The sequence below is a fragment of the Chrysoperla carnea genome, chromosome 1, assembly GCF_905475395.1.
Source record: "Chrysoperla carnea chromosome 1, inChrCarn1.1, whole genome shotgun sequence".
Classification (NCBI taxonomy): domain Eukaryota; kingdom Metazoa; phylum Arthropoda; class Insecta; order Neuroptera; family Chrysopidae; genus Chrysoperla; species Chrysoperla carnea.
The window spans coordinates 48,311,153-48,330,707 of NC_058337.1; the positions used below are offsets into that span (position 1 = coordinate 48,311,153).

The window sequence follows — 19,555 nt, forward strand, 5'->3', positions numbered from 1 at the left end:
ATTTTTTTTTCATTCAGATGGCAGCAGGGCCTAAACTGATCACGTGATCTAATTTGACGCTCAAACTCAGCGTCAAGCGTCATCATGTAAATACAGCTTTAATAGCATTCTTTAAAAATTTTTTTAATGCTAGTCATCATTTAACTTTGTCGCCCAGGGAACTGTGATAAAAAAGATCTTCAATAGTTTTATGAAAAATGACAAAAATAAATTTATTTGCAACGGTCAAATAACGTTTTATAGTTATGCGTTCGTAATATGATGCACAGGATGTGGCGTAATACGCAAGCGTGGTTAACTGATATATGTAGACACGAGTTTATGGTACTCTACTCTTTATTATGTTTATGATTTACACTGTAATGGGGCTAGCTTTTTGCTACTCTATGATCATAACAGTTTAGGAATAATCACTATTATCTTTAACTGTTTATCTGTTGAATACTAATTTTATTTTCTTGGAGTTTAAAATATTATTAATAAATATAAAAATCAATCTTAATTATACTATTAACATCATCAATAAGAAATAAAAGATGTATTTAATGTTTTATTTAAACGAAAAAGGTGAAAGAATATATACGTTGCAGGTAAGTTTTTTTACTCATGTTTAAAGGTTATGAAAATGCACATGTTTATTTTTGTTTTATTTTAGAAAACGGATCCTAATGGAAAACCAACAATATCTGCACATCCAGGTAATAAGCAACTTTTGAAAATATGTAATTCAAATTATATATGTCTGAAATGATAGCTTGTCAGCGGTTTCGAAGAGTATATCTGATATATTGGGGACCTTATACACACTTTATAAAATGATGTTCTATATTTTTGTTATATTTTGACTGCTGAGATCAAAATATTGTATCTAGAGATTAAAAAATATATTTGCAAATAGGAATTTTTACAACGGTTGAAATAACTTTGAATATTATCTTAATCTTTATGTTATGCCAACGGGAACAGTTGAAAACTTCAACTCTTTTTACCGATTACGGTTGAAGAAAAATATTCCGGAAAATAAGGGTATTGTCTCGCTACAGTATTGTAAAATAATTTTGGGTTATATGCACGGTACTTGCATATAAACCAAATGGATGATTGTTGTCAAATAATGTGTTATTTCTACAATACCACGCAATGACGCAGTCATTTCTCATAATATATATTGTACACGAAGAGATTTTTACAATTTTGTTAATATAGATAACTCTCTTCAACTATAATTGATTATCTTAACTTTATTATATCTCAATAATGAAACGGTCAATAATTTTTGTTTCTTTTTGAACTCAGAACAAATACATCAATGTTCAGTTAGTTTTTTTTTGAAAATATCTAGTTTTTCCTAGAATTAAAATATTATCTTAAATTAAATTTATCTCAAGTTAAAGACGGTTAATCGACTTCAAATTTTTATGGTAGCTATTATAATATCCTTAAAAAATTATTATTTTATGACACTATGTCTATAACGAGACAATAACCTTAATTAATAATAGTTTTCTGAACTTCAAATTGCAATAAAACGGCTGTAGATGCACCAAAAATAATTATATTTCTATCTATTGGATTATGAGTAAATATTCACTTTATGTGTGCGAAATTCTGAAAATCTTCGTTAAAATGTCCGATTTTCCAAAATGTATTTTATAGGGAAATTACAATCTTAACTAAATAACTAAAATTATTGGAAATTTGATGACTTAATTACATTATCAACATTTTTTTTCAGAATTGATCGATCTGTATTTATAAACTTTTATTTTTATTCAAATTTTCAAAATATTTTTATAAAAGCATTTTTTTTATTTTCAGCACGATTTTCACCTGAAGATAAATATTCACGACAAAGGATAACAATAAAAAAACGTTTTAATCTATTAATGACCCAAACTCCAGCACCCGTATATTAAACATGTTAAGATAGTTTATTATATAAATTTAGTTTTTTTATTTTATCAGAATAAATGTTTTTTTAATTATTGATATTTTTTTATTATATACCTTCAATTTTATTTCTTTATTTGTGTGTATGGGTGTTTTTAAACAATACACACGAAATCAAGCTCAGGAAACGTTCCGAAAAAGAAGTTTTAAGTACAATTAGCATTAATATTGCTATCATGAGCAGGAGTTTGTTTAAAAAATATCGCTTTTATAAAATTTTTGCTATCCAAAATTATTTATAATTTAGCACGTTTAATATCGCAATTAAAATCATATTGTGATTATATGCAGGCCGTGAATTTTACCTTGCTCCCTACTTTTTTATCTTACAAAAATCCCTTATTTGATTCCCTTTTCCTTTAATTTCATTGAAAAGAAACTCCTTATCCCATTCGTTGCTTGTTCACTGTTTGCGTGAATACACAAACCACACACTCATACAGATATTCAGTGAAAAAATAGTTTTCTTTGATTACGCTGATTTTAGGCCGTCCGGTCCTATGAGTCTTGGTGGGTCGTGAGAAAAAATCTTTTGTCTTTAAAGGTTACTTTGTACCTACTTAGTTAAACAGTAACCTCATTTTCGCTCTCCGATGAGTTCTTGCGGAGATATAAGCAGTTTTAAAAGAATAAAATAGAAAAGATTGCGGTCGTGTGACCCCTGAAGGGAACAAAGTTGTACAAAAACAAATGTAAACGTTAAATAAAAACATATAGGTAATCTACTTTTGATTACTCACCTAATGGACTAAGAGATAGAGACGTGTTCTGCTCGTGATATGTAGTCCTTCCAATTTTGTTGTCATTATGTAAAGGAGGTGTGGGGAAATCTTTTTCGGTAATGGCGTCATGGCGAATAAAATCACTGAGGCGGGGGCAGAGGATGCGAGGGTGAAATTGAAAATCTGGTCATATGTAATATGTCTGCCCTTTTTCCAATATAATTTGCGTCACCTAAGAAGTGAAAATTGAAGTGGGCAGATGACTAGGTCTTGTCTTAGGAGTGAAAAAAGAAATTAAAAAAATCATAATTTTTGTTTTGACATTTCTTAAATTAGGGTGCAGGAGATACAATTTATGGACATCTGTTAATAATAATGTAAGTAATGTTAAGTTTGGAGTTTTTATTAAATAATGTAATTGCCTATAGGTACATGATATAAACAAATCCTTACTAGTCTTTACTAATATTATAAATGCGAAAATAACTCTGTCTGTCTGTTTTTCTGTGTGTTACGCCATTACGCCTAAAAAAATGAACCGATTTAAATGAAATTTAACATTAATGAAAGTGGAAAAAGATCAAACTCTTTTTTCCAAGTGGATCTTTATAAAAATGATTACCTTTGTTAATAAATCGAAAAATATCACATAAATTGATTAGGTGTAACCATTTTAATTCACAATCGTCATTATCGACTTCAAAAACAAACGTTTTTGAAAATCTATCTTTAAATATTCATTAAGTTGATGAAAAGCCTTAATCTATAAATCGCTTTTTTCAATCGAATAAAACAAACAATTTACTTTTTACGAAAACTTTTATTGTATAAAATGATTTTAAAAATCTTTAGTGTTAATTACACTCATTTTTGTTAATACTTAAATTTTTTTCACAATTGACTATTTTGCTTAGTTGAGATTCTTTTTTTACAAATTTCAAGTACAGGATGGTATTAAGTAGATGCATTTATTACTGACTTAAACAATTTTTGGCAACAAAAAACCTTCTTTTTAATGTAAGCAAGATTTAAAAATGTTTATAATACAAATTGGAATTTATACAGTTTTTATTATGATTTATTTCAAAGAAAAAAAAACATTGAATTTGTACACAATATAAAAATATTTCAAAATAAAAGAAATTATAATGAGTATCTAAAAATTTATAAATATATATATATATATTAAAATTATAAAATAATTAAAAATAAAATTTATATGATAAATTCTTTTATCATGTGTGTTATCAAATGCTGTTTTAATCCAACGTAAGCCAGTATTACGTAATGTTTACGGTTATCTTGGAATGAATTTCCGTGAAAACTTTATAAAAAGTACACAAGAATTAAATCGAGTTAGAATTTCTAAATTAATTTTAAATAATAAATATCAGCAACAAAAAATTAAAATTTAGTTTTATCAGGTACTCCAATGTCGATTTTCTTGTTTTACTTTCTTGTTGCTCTTCAATAGAAAATTTTTTTATCTGTGTAAGCAATTTAATAAAAGAATACTTTGGTAATTAAATGCATTGTAATTAAATTATAACTAGCGAAGGATTAACACAGGCAAGATAACAATTAAATTGTTATTCATTTTAATATAAGTATCGGCTGAACACTTTACAGTAATAAGAAATTTCCCCAGTTTTGCTTTTAAAATTATTGTTATGTTAAAAAAATCAAATCTATTAAATCAATTTAACCGATATAAAAATTCCGTAATTCATTAATTTTTAAGAACATGGTTTGATTAAATCAATTTGAATGAAAAAACTAAATTAAGTAATTCAAGTTAGTTATTTTATTTTACAGATTTATTAATAAAATTCACGGTACGATTTTTACTCTTATCTGTGTAACTTTCATAAGCGTGTTTATTTAATTTAACGGAAGGACTGTAAAAATTTCTATTAATTTTTAACTTATAACTTATTCGATTAAAAACCATAATTTCAGTCAAAAATATAGCCAATTTATGTTGTACAGTTAAAAACAATAAAATGAACCAATTTAAACACATTAAAGTAATACTGAGTATATAAACATTTAGATTGTGATTTATTGGTTCATAAATATTGTATCTAAGTGTATAAATTGAAATCAAAAAAATTAAATTAAAAAAAAAAATGGACGGAGAAAATAATACTTAAAAAAATTGAATTCGAAAACTAAAATGAAATGATCTAATTTAAATAAACCATTCTCTTTTCTTTTGTACATGGTGTCCAGTATGTGATTGTATTACTGCTGAATCAGGATCTAGTGCTGTTTCAGCACCAGCATCTTCTTGTGTTAAATATTCTCCTTTGTGTCGTGCTAAAAATCTTCCTATTAAAACTGCCATAATAACAAGTGCTAAAAAGATGATTGCCAAAACGCCTGTAAATATTTCAGAATTTTAAAATATTATTAGAAAGGAAAATGTCCAAATCATTTTAATTTTTCAACAAAATATAAAAGTAAAACCGGTTCAACAAAATTTAGTACTTAGTACAGAATAAATTATTATAAAACTTACCTCCCAAAACAGCAGAATCTGTACGATTATAAGCTTGTCTTAATTTTTCTTCATCTACAATTGGTGGTGGTCGAGTTTCCATTAACATCGGTGGATGTGTAATTGGCTCAACACCACAAAAGTCTTCGGTTAATGGTGCTGAAAAAAATGTTATTTTTAGTATTCAATTATAGTTAATAAATGGATTTAAAAGCTATTTTTCAGTACTGGCGTAATTATCTACTTTGGCTAAAAATTTTAGAAAAGTCAAACCCATATTGATTGGTTTCCTATAACGATGATTTGTTGGTTTTGGTATTGCTTTGTAAAAGATTAAAAAAATGTGAATAGTATATCAATAAATTACATTAGATGGCAGCTAATATTTTTGTTTGCACAAAATTACAACAGTAAGTTTGAGTTTATATAGTTAATAGTTTTTGTAATGATTTCTGAATATAAAACTGTGTTCCTATCATCCAGATAAAAATGACACATTAGCGATATAACTTTCATAATGTTGATTTTATGTAAAGATATGGGGGGAAAAGATTTGGTGATTATTTTGAAGGTATCCATCCCATACCTAGCCTTATAAAAGAAACCATAAGGGTTTTCAATATAACGGGTGAAATACAGACTCTCTAGTTACGTCAATTCATTAAAAATACTGCAAAATCATAAAATTCCTGTTATAATTTAATGCACTATGCATATTTTCAGATAGAGTAAGTTCTCAAAATAAATTCATTTACTAGCGAAAATTTTAATTGCATCAAATGTGATCAAAATTGTCTCCAAATATACAGATGTCCTGTAATGCCTGTATTCGGTCGGGCAGCAATATTAGTAGTTGTAAAATAAAAATTTACTACAGTTTATCATCTGGCCATTTTTTCCCTTAATTTGATTAATGTTCAATGTTGACAAATACAAAATTTGATTTTTATCGTCAAATTTCAAATCTTGAATTTCATAAGGTCAAAAATAAAAATATTTTTGTATAAATACTAGTAAATTATATTTTTTACAACTTTACTTATAAATTATAATCAAAATTTCAACTTTACTAGCATGAATCATAATTGTTAAAATTGTAAACGATAATGGGTGAAGCACTACTTCGAGAATGGTATGTATTTCGATCCCATAAACTACAACGACAATTTATTATTAGAATTTTGTCCTCTATAACACTGTGAACTCGGAATGTCCTAGTTATCAAACACCCTAAACATTAATTCGTTATTATACTTTATTTTATTTGTTTCCTGTTTCACAAATTTTGTGTAACCATTTTTGCCAAAATTTTCATAATATTTATAATTTTCATCATTGAGTTGAATGAAGTCGTAAACATTATCAATTTAAAAAAATCTACTGCATATAATAAATAGTACTTACTTCCTAAAGACCGCACATTTGCTGGTCCTTTTTCTTGGAATAATAATTTCAATGGATAAATATCATCAAATTCCACACGTGACACACAACCAACAAATCCTTCAGGCATGGACTCATTCTTACCAATATACAAATATTGAATATTATTAAATTGAGCGTCAGCTGATTCTTTAATATTAAAATGATATTCAACTGGTTGATAATTATCCACTTTTAACACAACAGTCGCACCAGAATTTTTACGTGAAAAGTGTACATCATGATACTGACCCAATCCAAAATGTTTATTGGGGAATATTAACTCTTGCCGTTCAAATCCAAAATCAAATACCACACGTAAATTACCACTATTCGAAACCATTATATTTAAATATTCTCCAGTAATATTTGAAGCGAATCCAAGTAGGAAACCTTTTGGATTGGTAGTTGTAAATCCGACACGAATATTTTCAGAAATTGTCGAACGCCATGATCCCATAAAATCGTATTTAATCATTGAACTTTGTCGTAAATTGACACCAATTTCATCGGCACATATTGGTCCTTTAAATGCGGTCCAACGACAATCACAATCATAGCCATTGTAACGTTCATGACATGTACCATTATTTAGACATGGATTACTGTGACATCGTCCTACACATCCTTCATCCACGCCATATAAACCACGTGCTGCATATTGACGTAAGTTTACTTGCTGGCCATTTAATAATAATGCACGAATACATCCAACAAAACCATCGGAATAATCAGTGGATGCCCCCAACACAAATTCTGATGTTAAATGGAGTGCACGTACGGGACCCGGTGGTTCACGTACTTCAGCTTTTAATGCACCATCGAGTACAAGCCGTGCTTCTTTTCGATTACGTTCAACTGACACAGAATGCCATTTGTTATCGGCTAACATGGATGATGTATCAACTGTTACAGATAGTGGGCCACTACCAGCTTGATAAGTAAATTGTAGTTGGTTACCATTCATAATAATAAGTTTAATGTAATCGGTAGGACCTTTACTATGGAACAATACTGCATTCTCAATTGTTGTTTTGAATTCAAAGTAAATATCTCCACTATGCCCCATGTCAAATGTTGGTAAATTAATAGTTGCATCAACAATTCGAAACGTTACAACATTATTGAACAAATCATCACCTTCACAATACAATGGACCTAATGTATATCTTCCTTCCTTTTCATCTAATGCATTTCCCGTATCACCAAAACGTATTTGTTTCACCGGTAAATATTCTTTATCAGTAATTTCTCCACTATCTTCAAGCCACGTATCTAAACCGGCATCGCAATTACACCACTTAGTTGGATCAACACATTGTCCCAATATACCACATTCACATTTTCGTGAACCAGGAATTGACCCACCCCAATAATCCATTTTCTGATTGTGTTTTGACACCCACCATGCATATGGGTTAAAATTACGTTCATCCACAGGTGTATTAAATAAACGTGAATTTTTACATTGATATACAATACGTTGATGACATGCAATTGAACGATTTAATAATGCTTCTATTTGGTCAACATCCGCTTCATATTCAATATCTTGACGGAATGAACCAGGTTCATTAAAACCGTCAACTTGCGTTGTTTGTTCATTACTATGACGTAAAACAGTCATTATACGGCCATCCGAATAAAATTCACATGTTACAGGGAATGGTTTTAATGGACCGCTACCATCTACATCAATATGGATATTAGCTGAATTTTGTACAGTTTGTACATATTTATATGCTTGACATGATAAAGGATTCAATGATGTATGACATACTGCACCGCCATAACCAGTGTTGGAACAATCACATATGAATTCATTTGATGTTTGTTTGCATAAACCGTCATGTTGACAAGGGTTTGGATTACAACGGTCAACCATATGACATGCATCAAATACAACTTCGTCTTTACAGCAATATTCATCATCTTTCCAATCGGTTGGCAATTTATAGTTACCATCTATAATTATTAAACGCATGCAACCAACAAAACCACGATCACTTATACCACTTGCCTTTCGTCCTGTAATTTAAAAGTAAATTTTTTTAAGTTTTTCAATCATCAGTTAGAATGTTATTAATATAAAATAAACATTTTCTAAAATTTAAGATGTCATACAGATATATAATATTACTTTTCGTATTCCGTTTTTATATGGATGAAGTAAATATGTATTAATTTTGAATCAAAAGCATAAAAAGTGCTTTAATTTTATAAAAAGTTCATTAATTCTTCATTATATAAAATATGGTAAATCCAAACTTTGAGTCTGAGTTGTAATTTCTCATCTTCAATAAAAGACAATAATTTTTTCTTTGTATTAGTTCTATCACGTTTAGTATTTCATTTCGAAATATACCGTTTTGTCGGAATAAAATTGAAAATTATTTTTTAAAGCAAGCAAAGTTTTAAACGTTTGTATCTCAAAAGTATCTTTTTAAAAGAGATGTTGCTTTTAATAGACATTTGAATGCAAAACTATAAAGCATATTAAAAACAAATTCTTCTAAGCTAAAAACTCGAAAAATAAAATTTTTAGTCAATGACTAAACCAATTTATCAAAATCATCGCCATGGTCTCCACAGTGCCACAGACCATTGCAACATAATACATGTGAAAGATAGATTTTAATTAAAGAATATTAAGTTTAAAATTTATTTAGAAAATATTTAACCTGATTTTCAGAAAATTGAAAGATCACTGGTTGCACGTGTAAAAATAGACACATTAACGAAGATATATAAAAAAAATCTTACCTCCAATATAATAAACACTGCCAGTTGTAATTTTCAAATTACGAACAGTACGCATTGGTTGATTATCAACGTTTAATATTAATAAATTAACTTTTACAGTTAGTACAACGGTATGCCAACGTCCATCGTTGAATAATATGTCATAATTGTCCAATATTATTTTATTATTCACATTTAAATTTGTCAAAAGATCAATTTTCAATTTACCAAGTTCTAAATATAGCTAAAAGAAAGTAATATTTTTTTAAATGAATTAATTTAAAAAAATGTAAGCGAACAGAAATATTATCTAAGCTACATGATAATGCATAATACCTTCGTTTTTTATTATTCTTTGACAATGTGAGATAATAATTCGTGTGTTACTACTTTATGAATACAATTTACAAAATACTTACTTTGACATATCCCGTGGATAAAAAGTCGTGGTAAAGTAAAATACCATTTTCTTCGTACGTTCGAAAAGCAAATGATACATTTAAAGAGTTGACACCTTCATAACCTTTTAATCGTGCGTATGAGCCAGGTGTTAAAAATGTTACTGGAACTATAGGCGGTTCCTATAAATAAATAAAATTTTATTATAATTGATTAACAATACTTGCATTAAAATAAACGGAATTAAATATTAAACTTACTGGACAACTATATCGGGTATTAATTTTATCGTATTTATATACGAGACCATCTTCGAGTGCTTGTCTTAAATCACGTATAATGTTAGTTGAATTTAAATATAAGTTTTCAAAACAGCCCGTGTAATTTTGCGTGATAACTAAACCTTCTTGTATATTTGGTACACCTCCAATGTAAAACTGAAAATTAAATGATACATTTTAATTAATGTCCTGTAATGATCGCATTTATTTAATACAGAGATATAAACAATGAAATTATAATATTGGATGGAAATTTCTTGATACAATGTACAATTAACGAAATAAGCTTTTGTTAAAGGATTGATTCTTTTTTGTTTCGAACAGTATATAAAAAAATTAGCTATAGGTGATTGAAAAAATGTTAAAATACGAGTTGAACTTGCAAGGAGTGGGTTAAGTTATGAATATTCTTGTATTAGAAAATTTGACTTCTTTTATATGAAAGACTATTTTAAATTAAAATTTCCGTTTAGGTATTTAGGAAAACTTTGAATAAAGCTCTGTAAATTCTATTTTTCCAAAAATTTTAGCCCCAGTAGTTACGGTTACGGTTGCCAAAAAAGAAGATTCACATTTTTTTTTTAATTTTTCAAACTATATATTTTAAAATAATTTAAAAAATAATAGTTTTCCTCTTTATTTATATGTAGTTGATATATCACTTTGGACATATCAACGGACACTTGAACACATATTACACTTACTCATAGAAACGACAGTTGAATTAATTAAATTAACAGAGATTTGTGGTTCGCGAGATCCATAGGAAAAATTAGTGGAAGAAAACTGTGGAAATCTTAAAACCAAAAGGGACGGAGTCATATCAAAAAAGGTGTAAAGTGCATCTCTTGGACCATAATCTCGTTAATAATAAATTCAACAGAAAAAGTTCTAAGTATTTTTCTGGTTAGAACTTCTTTACCACTGGCAAGCGTTATATAACACCATAAATAAAATTCAATAATACTCACTGCTCGATTTAAATCCAATTTACTAAATTCGCCTTTAATACGCCCTTGAATCATAACACGATCAACTGAGAAAATAATATCTCGTCGATTTCTTGAAATTACTACATCATGCCAAATATTATCATCCAGTAAACTTCCAACTGATAAACTTGTCATGATACCAGAACCTATAAATAATTTTAACAGCATATTCAGAAAACAGACACATTAGTATAGATTTTAGGATTTTTTTCGAATTTTCCGATAAAAAAACTTGGTAGATTTTGACTTTGAATAATTAAAACTAATCAACATACCTAAATTAATATTTAACAACATTCTATTATTTCTAAGTTGAAGGGCAAAATAATCTCCTTGTGTACCACGACTATACATTAATACACCATTGGCATGCGATGTTTTAAAACGAAATCGAATCGCTTCACGTGATGATGAAATTGTATCTCTCAATAAATCTAATCGTACTAAAGATGAACCGTTAAAATATAAATTATCAGCCTCTGAAAATATTTAAAATTTTTATAATAAAATGATTTAAAGAAATTCAACACAATGAAAAAAAATTACCATAATCACATCCAAATAATTCAACTCTCATTGATATTCGATTACGCCATCTTGTTGGATTAATACGAATCCACTGGGCGATTATTGGGACTTCAAATTCATTTTTACGAATTTTATCTCCGTCAATATTACCTTTGAACATCTTTAAAAATAAAATGATTAGATAATTTTATTCCGTTAATAGTTTCAGGGGAACATTTCAGAAATGATTGTTAATCAGCGAATTTCAAAGACGTAAAAAAGCAATCTTCCGATAGTATTTTACTTCATATACACCTTTTATTCTAATTACATTTAATTTTTGTTTCGAACAGATGGAAATACCAACGATATAAAATTACAAAGCGTTCATAGAATTATAGAATTACATTCTAATTGGAAATAGTATCATCTCTATACATGCGCCTTTTCAATTAGAGGCGATAGTAAATGCTTTAAATTTTCCCAATTCTAAGCCAAGGAAACTTCTAGCAAGTAATGTAGATATTAAAGAGGTTTTACATTCTGTCCGAAACAAAATCTGTTTTTTTACAAAAACTGAACTATGGATATTATAGACATCCAAAGCAATTGTTTTGTACACCCAATAAGAAACAAATATTTAGTGCAAAAATGTTAGGAATAGTATCGTCCGATAGACATGTGTTAAAAAAGTTTGAATTCTAGAAGAATGAAATATCATATATTAGTAATTTTAAAAAGCGATTTTTTGTTAATATAGAGAAAATATACAAAGTAAAGTTATCAAAATATAATTTAGCAACACCACATTGCTCAATATTTCGCCATCGAATAGTTATAAAACTTAGTAATTCTATGTTAATCGATCAAAGGAAAGTACTAAAATATTTTACTGGAATAGCTATTTTTTGTCTTTATATAGTGTACGCCATTGTAACATAATGTTAATAATATAAAAACGACTGCTTTTTTCATTTATGCATAATTTAATACAAAAATAATAAAATAGTTCAAAAATTGCTTAGTGTTGACAGCAAAATTGAGTTGAAAAAACTACAAATTATCTTACGGCATATATGGTCGAGCTGGTAAGACACTTGTCATGAATTCAGGAACCCTGGGTTCGATTCCTTCTATATGTGTGTTTTTGTTCAATTTTTAAAATAGTCTAAATAACGGGTGTAGTTTAATGATTTAACGATAACGGTAGTTTAACGAAGATAAACTTTTAGTACTCAAAATTTCTTCTTTGAAACGTAAAACTCGTAATTTTGTACCCAACTCCCGTAATTTGTAATAATACTCAGTAATTTTATCAATTCTTAATTTGTTGGTAGAAAAAAGAAAGTATTTTTAATAAAATATTTAATGACCAATTTCCTGTTATAACGAAGATTTTTAGACTATTATTGGACAAGAAATAAATATAATATGACGAAATATTGATTGTACGATCGAGCTTCCACATGATAAATTTTATTAAACACAAATTTTAAAAAATTTTTATATTTATTTGACAAATAATAATAATTTTTGGAAATTATTCTGACCTCCATTTCACCATTGGCATCTGCAAACGATCGCCAACTTTCACCATCATCAGAGAATTGTACTATATATTCAGTCACATATTCCGAAGTACGTGCTCGGCCCTTTGTTGCTATATATCGAATTTCTTTACGTTCACCAAGATCCAATTTTAGAAAATGATCGTAAGTGCTTTCGACAGGAGACCAAGCTGATTCTCCTACAAGAAGCATTCATCATGCAAGAAAAGCAACCACATCACCCAATTATATTATTATTTTTAAATGTAAATTAAATTATTGTAATTATTTGAAAATTTAACTGTAAGTAGACTAACTATCTTGATTCTCCTTCTAAAAAGATGAATAATTTTAAAGTTTAAAAATGAAGCTAATTTTACTCCATAAATCGCATTAAGAACTAATTACATGAACATAAAATACAAAAGAGGAGAAATTCGATTTCTCAATAAAATATAACCCTATCTCTTTTCACATCTTTAATATTATCAAATCGGGTTGGTATGAAATTTGGCGAAAATAAGCCACTAACTTGAACATCCCAACTATACGAGGATCCTCTATCGGTAGGGATAGAGGATCCGAGAAGCTCCTCGTACGGTAGGGATGAAGTAATGTCATGTTTTAACTGGTTTACTTATAGGTTTTACTTCAAAGAACAAAGAAGGCTTTTTCATTTAAAAATACGAAAAAAAAAACCGTTTTTAAATTTTTTCTTTTATTAACTGTACGTTTGCTAGTGCTGTAATGTGCGTTGAAATTGACTTACTTGTGAGCAACTCTTCAGAATATATCAAGAAATTGATATATTCTAGCCTAGCCATGAATGCTACGCTCTGAACGCAATATTGGGATAAAAAATCTTTGATTCATTAAATTTGTTATTATTGTGCGAATAAAAAAAAAAGATAACCACTTAAAAAAGTAAAAAAATATCATTTTTACATCAAAAAATTTAAATTTTCAAATAATACAAAACAGATTAGATCGATTATGTTTCAGTAAGATTAATACAAAAAAAAGATCTAAAATTCAAATATGGTTAATAATTAAAAAAAAAAGAAGATATATTTGAAGCAATAAATAAAAAAGCAACTACAAAATTTTGTAATTCATAAATGCATGCAAAAAAAATATTGTTAAATAAATGTTTGTTTAAATTTTGTTACCAGTTTTCAGAAAAAAAAACTATTAGTTGTTTGGAAGTCAACTATCAAATTTTACTAGAATCTCACCTTTCGATTACCACCAGATTCTTTATAGTCTGCATAATCAAGACCATTAGTACCATAACTGATACCATATTCCATAACATACTCAGACGAGTGTGGCCGGCCTTGGGTCCAAATTCTAGTGATATTTCGTACTTGGCCCAAGTCGAATATTAATTGTTGACCAAAGTCACTGCTAGACGCCGTCCATGCATTTCCCCCTTTATAAAGTTTTATTATTTTAATTATGTTACAAAATGAAAAGCATCTAAACCCCCAAGTTTTTTATTCAAAAACTAAGCCTGTTTTAATTATTGTCTTACAAACAACTTTATATTAAAATATTATTGCAATTATGTTATCGGAAAACTGGCTTTTGAAAAAAATTAAAAAATTTAAATATTGAAGGAAAAAAATGCAAAAAAATATTTATAATTTAGCAAAACTCAAATAAAATAATTATTACGTATAAAAAAACAAACTACTACTTTGCCTAATTTGTAAACAAAAATATTTTAATTTTGATTCGTCGTAAAAGATGGATTGTAATAATTTTTTTAATTCTGCTTGATTTTAAGAGGGCTAAATGTATCAATGAATGATTTGCAAAAAAATTTGATAATTTTCAATAAATGTAATCATTTTTAGAATTGAGATTAAAGAAAACCATAAAAACAGACCATTTTTTTATTTAATTAAAGGACCCCGTATCACGGTATATGGAGAATGGCTTTCGATCAGATGTCGCCAAAATTTGGGGAAATATTCTTCTTGTCATTCTGAACAAATGTCTTAATGGGCACAAATTTCGCCAACGTGCCGTTTTCGAGATATTCCATGTCAAAGTTCTCGATTTTTATTGAATTTCAAGAAGTTCTCTATTATATGCAATCGCATAAGTTACGTTTGAAACTATGACAGGAATGAATTGGTTTCTGCCAAAGATTTATATGAGGTTTCCCAAAACTATTCTAGCTATCTTCATGGCCATTAATATCTAGTAACAACAAATAAAATGGACAGTATAATAGCTGCTAAAAATTTTTTAGATATGTCCGATATGACCCATCAATCAGACCACAGATTATAGTTTTTATTTATGTAATAAATTATAATCTGTGGATCAGACTGTTGAATGAAATTATAAATTTTCAAAATCATGGAAACGGTTCTGAAGTTCGGAAAAGGTATTACAAAAAACTATGAGTACTCCTTAGTTTACCTCATTAACAATGAAATTAATAATGCTTATACTCCGTTAAAATTCTTTTGGAAAGTTTTGTTGAATAAAATTTTTTTTCAATAAAATTATAACAAAAAATTTCAAACTAAAATATAGTTATAAAATTCTACTTCACAGAAATAAATTATCATATAAATTATGTCAAAGGTCAATGATTCACGATAATCCCAATGTAAATGGTACAATATGACACTAATTATTGATTCAATTCAACAGTCTACCTACTTAAAATAAATAACAAATCTAATTTATTTATTTATTTATTTATTTGCTTAGTTTTTCAAGAAAATACAAATTTTTCTAAAATTTACTTTATTATAAAAAAAAATAAAATGTAAGACTAATATGACTTTAGATCATTCACAATATTTACACTTAAAACTTTTGAAAGCTTGATTTAAATACCTTTATACAAAAATTACGTTTTTGTGTCAGGGTGACTACCGGGAGTTATATTTCAGAACTGCCTGATAATCCCCGTTTTTACATATGTAAGATCAACTTGTGAATACACTAAATCGTTTCAAAAACCGACTTTTTAAAAAAAGAATTGCAAAATTGTAGTAAAAAGTATCTAGTCATAATTTCATAAAACCAAATTTTCAAAGTTACAGACTTTTGAAAGTCTTAAAGTTTTACATGGTAAAGTAATATAAATTTTTTATTTTTAGAACATACAGAAAATAAGTGAAGATACTCAATAACAAAGTTAATTGCTTAAATACCTTGCATATACTTCGATATCAATGTTTTAATTGTATAAAGTACTTATAGTACAGAATAAATGTACCTGGCTAGAATTGTGACAAATCTATAAACTTGGGTAAAAATGTCTCAAACAAAATAATCTTCTTGTGTACCACGAAGATTGTTTCATCAAAAGAAACCTTTATTTGTTAATATATTTAATGTAATTTTTCTATATTTCTTACGGTTTAAAAGATGGTTGATCCAGGACCCAATTGTCCCTTTTTACTCAGAGGTTCACAAACTCAAGACACTTGTTAGCTTTAGGTCATTTCATTTCTTAGTTTAGTAATGGTTTTTATCGATGGACGAACAAGTTGAAATGGATTTATTAGGTAATTTTATGAGGATCTTCATTACATTTTGTTTCTACCATAAATTTTTTTTAGCGTTACAAACGTTAAGCTAATTTTAATATGTACTTATATTTAACATAATATATGCATAAGCCATATAAAACGTTAAATGACTTTTAATATTTGAAACGTTTAGTTTTATGAAATTAAGTTTAGAAACTTTTTGTACAGTGTTCAATTCCCTGCAAAGATATGAATTCTTTGACTTCATATTTTGAGAGGGCCTAAGCGTCTAGGGATATTTAATCGATTTAAATGTTCTTTTAAAAAAAAATGTCGATTTTGTTTAAACATTTTACAAAAATTCAAATGTTTAAATACACCATCAAAAAATTTATTACAAATGGTCTACGATCTTATTTGATTACAAATGAAACAGTCATAAATAAATGTGAATGTCGTCATAAATCATTACTTATATAATAGTGCAATTACTAAGTAAATTTACTAAAACGTCTACTATCTCTGTAGTTTAGTAAAATAACCTTTACAATAATTTAAATCAGGTTCCAAAAGTGAAGAGGAACCTTCCATAAGTTCTTGAAAATTAAATTCTTTAAAATGAACTAAATCATTAGGTTCCCCTTCAGACTTATTAATAGCAACAGCAACAACATGATCGTTCAATTCTCCTAATAAACATTCTTCAAATAACCAATTTACTTTTTTATTTTTAACATATAATTCAGTGTCAGTAACGATTTCGTCATGTTGTAATTGTTTTGTATTAATTTTAAAACTAATATCTTGTAAATTAATTGTAATCCCAACACCTAATGCTTTCACATAACTCTCTTTTAAACACCAATGACGATAAAACATTCCAATATGTTCATTGACTTTATGACCATATTTAATAGTATTCCATTCATATTGTGAAAAATTTTTCGACATTAATCGAAAAAAATTATTAATATCTTTACCCCCCGTATATTCCATTTTCATTACATCAACACCAATTGTTTGACGACCTAGTGCACCAGCAAATACCACATAGTTTCCCTGATGAGATACATTAAATGAAATGGATTTGGAATTGGGTAAAAATGGTTTGCCTTTTTCATCCCTTTCAAGTATTATTTCATTATATGGTATTTTTAATGCAATATTTATATATTTACGCATTAATAATCGACCAATTAAAGACGCTTTAAAATCATTTCTAAATACAAACTTATTGAGTCGTTCTTTTTCATCGGTTTGTATACATGATGTTGCTAATAATAATTCGTTTTCGGTTGGATTCCAATTATTAAAATTGAATGCCCATCGTACATTCATTTTGGATATTGTTTTTAGAACTCTAATATTATAAACCTACAGAGACAGATGTGTTTGTTCCTAAATACATGTCTAATAAATTTTCAAAATTTTGGACTACTTACCATTTAGACGAGCATTTTCTGGACCTCTTTCTTGCATTGAAGATGTAGCAGTAATAGCAGCATGCTCTACAAGCGGTGTATTACATTCATATTCTGAATAATAATCTAAAAAAAATAAATAATAAGTTGAGATTCGTACAAATGGGGACTGCAAATTAAATGAGTAAACTCTAATTAAATAGAAAAAATCATATTAAATTTATCAAATACCTGATTGAACGAATCCTAATGTGATAAACAATATTATTAATGCAAAATAATCCATAATTTTACTTCATATTTTTCTTAAATAACACAATTGGAATAAACGTAAACACCCTAACTTAAACGAAAAATTAAATTGTTTATTATTAGATGGATAAATACTTAAAAGTTGGGGAGTGGCATTACACCGATGAACAATTCATAACGTCATTGGCGTCATTTCACTACACATTTGAATCATCTTATTCATAGAAATTAAAACCATAGAAACGACTGCATAACCATAGATTTCACATATACAACACATATATAGGGATTTTAATTTTAAGTTGTCAGCGCCATGCAAGTTAAATTTGAATCACTGAAATTATAGAATAATATATGACTCAACTCTACTAATTTTTTCATTGAATAAACAGACAAAATTTAGTTACCTACTTTATTTTACACACTTGTACACATATTATTTATCTGCAAAACTTTAAGCTTTTTATACTTTGTTTATAGGAAATATAAATCAAGGTATATTAAGTTTAGTCCCAAGTAACGCTTAATATTGATGCTACGAACAAAATTTTGGTATCTCTTTTCGTTTAGAGTTATCGTGTTTACGCACAAACAGGCGGACAGACGGAAATGGATTAATTAGGTGTCGAATGGACTAAAGTCGACAATAGGTATTTGAAAATCCTAACTAAAAAGGGTAAAAAAAAAATTATTAAAAAAATCAAAAAAATAGGATTTCCAAACACCTATTGTCGACTTTAGTCTTTAGTTTATTTTTTTAAATAATTTTTTGTATTTTATGTAATTCTTCAGCAAAATTATGTATGGTATGCAATATACAACATCGTAAACAACACTTCTATTAATTATTATATATTCATACGAGATATTAGTTCTTTTTTCTATCCCTAGATAGAGTCTTTCGTAGCATTAAAATCTCGGGAATTTAAATTATTATTTTAGGTAAAGAGTGAAGCGGTGGAGCCATGGCATTTATGTAAGGGAGAAAACAAAACGATCACACAATAAATGGTAATCACAAAAAAGTAATCAGGTGGTCTAAATTGGAACTACTAAAAAAGCGGTCCAATTCTTGTTTAATAGTATAAATTTTTATCACCAGTTGGCGGGATTTATGTGATTTGAATTTCAATATTTATATTGGCCTTAAAAATGGTTAGTACAAGTATTGCCATCTGGTAGTCGAAGTTTTAACTACTAAATTCGAGCCTACTTCTGATTTTAATTAGTACGAATATTATTGCCAGTTGGTGAATTGAAAGTTCCAATTATCATAATCATAATAATGTATTTTTAATCTACACTAAAAGATTTGATTTT

General features: G+C 27.8%; 3 protein-coding genes across 4 annotated transcripts; 1 reads left to right on the forward strand and 2 right to left on the reverse strand.

The window, feature by feature from the left end:
• The first annotated feature begins 375 nt into the window (after positions 1-375).
• Positions 376-1,987, forward strand: LOC123305734 (H/ACA ribonucleoprotein complex subunit 3). The gene is made up of 3 exons (XM_044887534.1): positions 376-590; positions 656-698; positions 1,819-1,987. The coding sequence occupies exons 1-3, from the start codon at positions 537-539 to the stop codon at positions 1,914-1,916; spliced, it is 195 nt and encodes a 64-aa protein (XP_044743469.1). The 5' UTR covers positions 376-536; the 3' UTR covers positions 1,917-1,987.
• A 2,449-nt stretch (positions 1,988-4,436) lies between these two features.
• Positions 4,437-18,437, reverse strand: LOC123290877 (neurexin-4). 2 transcript variants are annotated; one of them, XM_044871232.1, is made up of 12 exons: positions 18,215-18,437; positions 18,005-18,109; positions 13,066-13,262; positions 11,555-11,696; positions 11,284-11,487; positions 10,988-11,154; positions 9,996-10,172; positions 9,756-9,917; positions 9,358-9,580; positions 6,577-8,622; positions 5,194-5,331; positions 4,437-5,054 (listed from the first exon to the last, which is right to left on the reverse strand). In XM_044871232.1, the coding sequence occupies exons 1-12, from the start codon at positions 18,267-18,269 to the stop codon at positions 4,864-4,866; spliced, it is 3,807 nt and encodes a 1,268-aa protein (XP_044727167.1). In that variant the 5' UTR covers positions 18,270-18,437; the 3' UTR covers positions 4,437-4,863. The 2 variants fall into 2 exon arrangements, with proteins under 2 accessions (XP_044727167.1, XP_044727165.1); XM_044871230.1 differs by lacking the exon at positions 13,066-13,262 and adding an exon at positions 14,298-14,494 and having other exon boundaries at positions 4,439-5,054.
• LOC123290878 (L-aminoadipate-semialdehyde dehydrogenase-phosphopantetheinyl transferase) lies at positions 15,859-18,071 on the reverse strand. Its single transcript, XM_044871233.1, has 2 exons — positions 18,005-18,071; positions 15,859-17,936 (listed from the first exon to the last, which is right to left on the reverse strand). Exons 1-2 carry the CDS (start codon positions 18,005-18,007, stop codon positions 17,079-17,081), a joined length of 861 nt encoding a protein of 286 aa, XP_044727168.1. The 5' UTR covers positions 18,008-18,071; the 3' UTR covers positions 15,859-17,078.
• Positions 18,438-19,555: the final 1,118 nt, after the last annotated feature.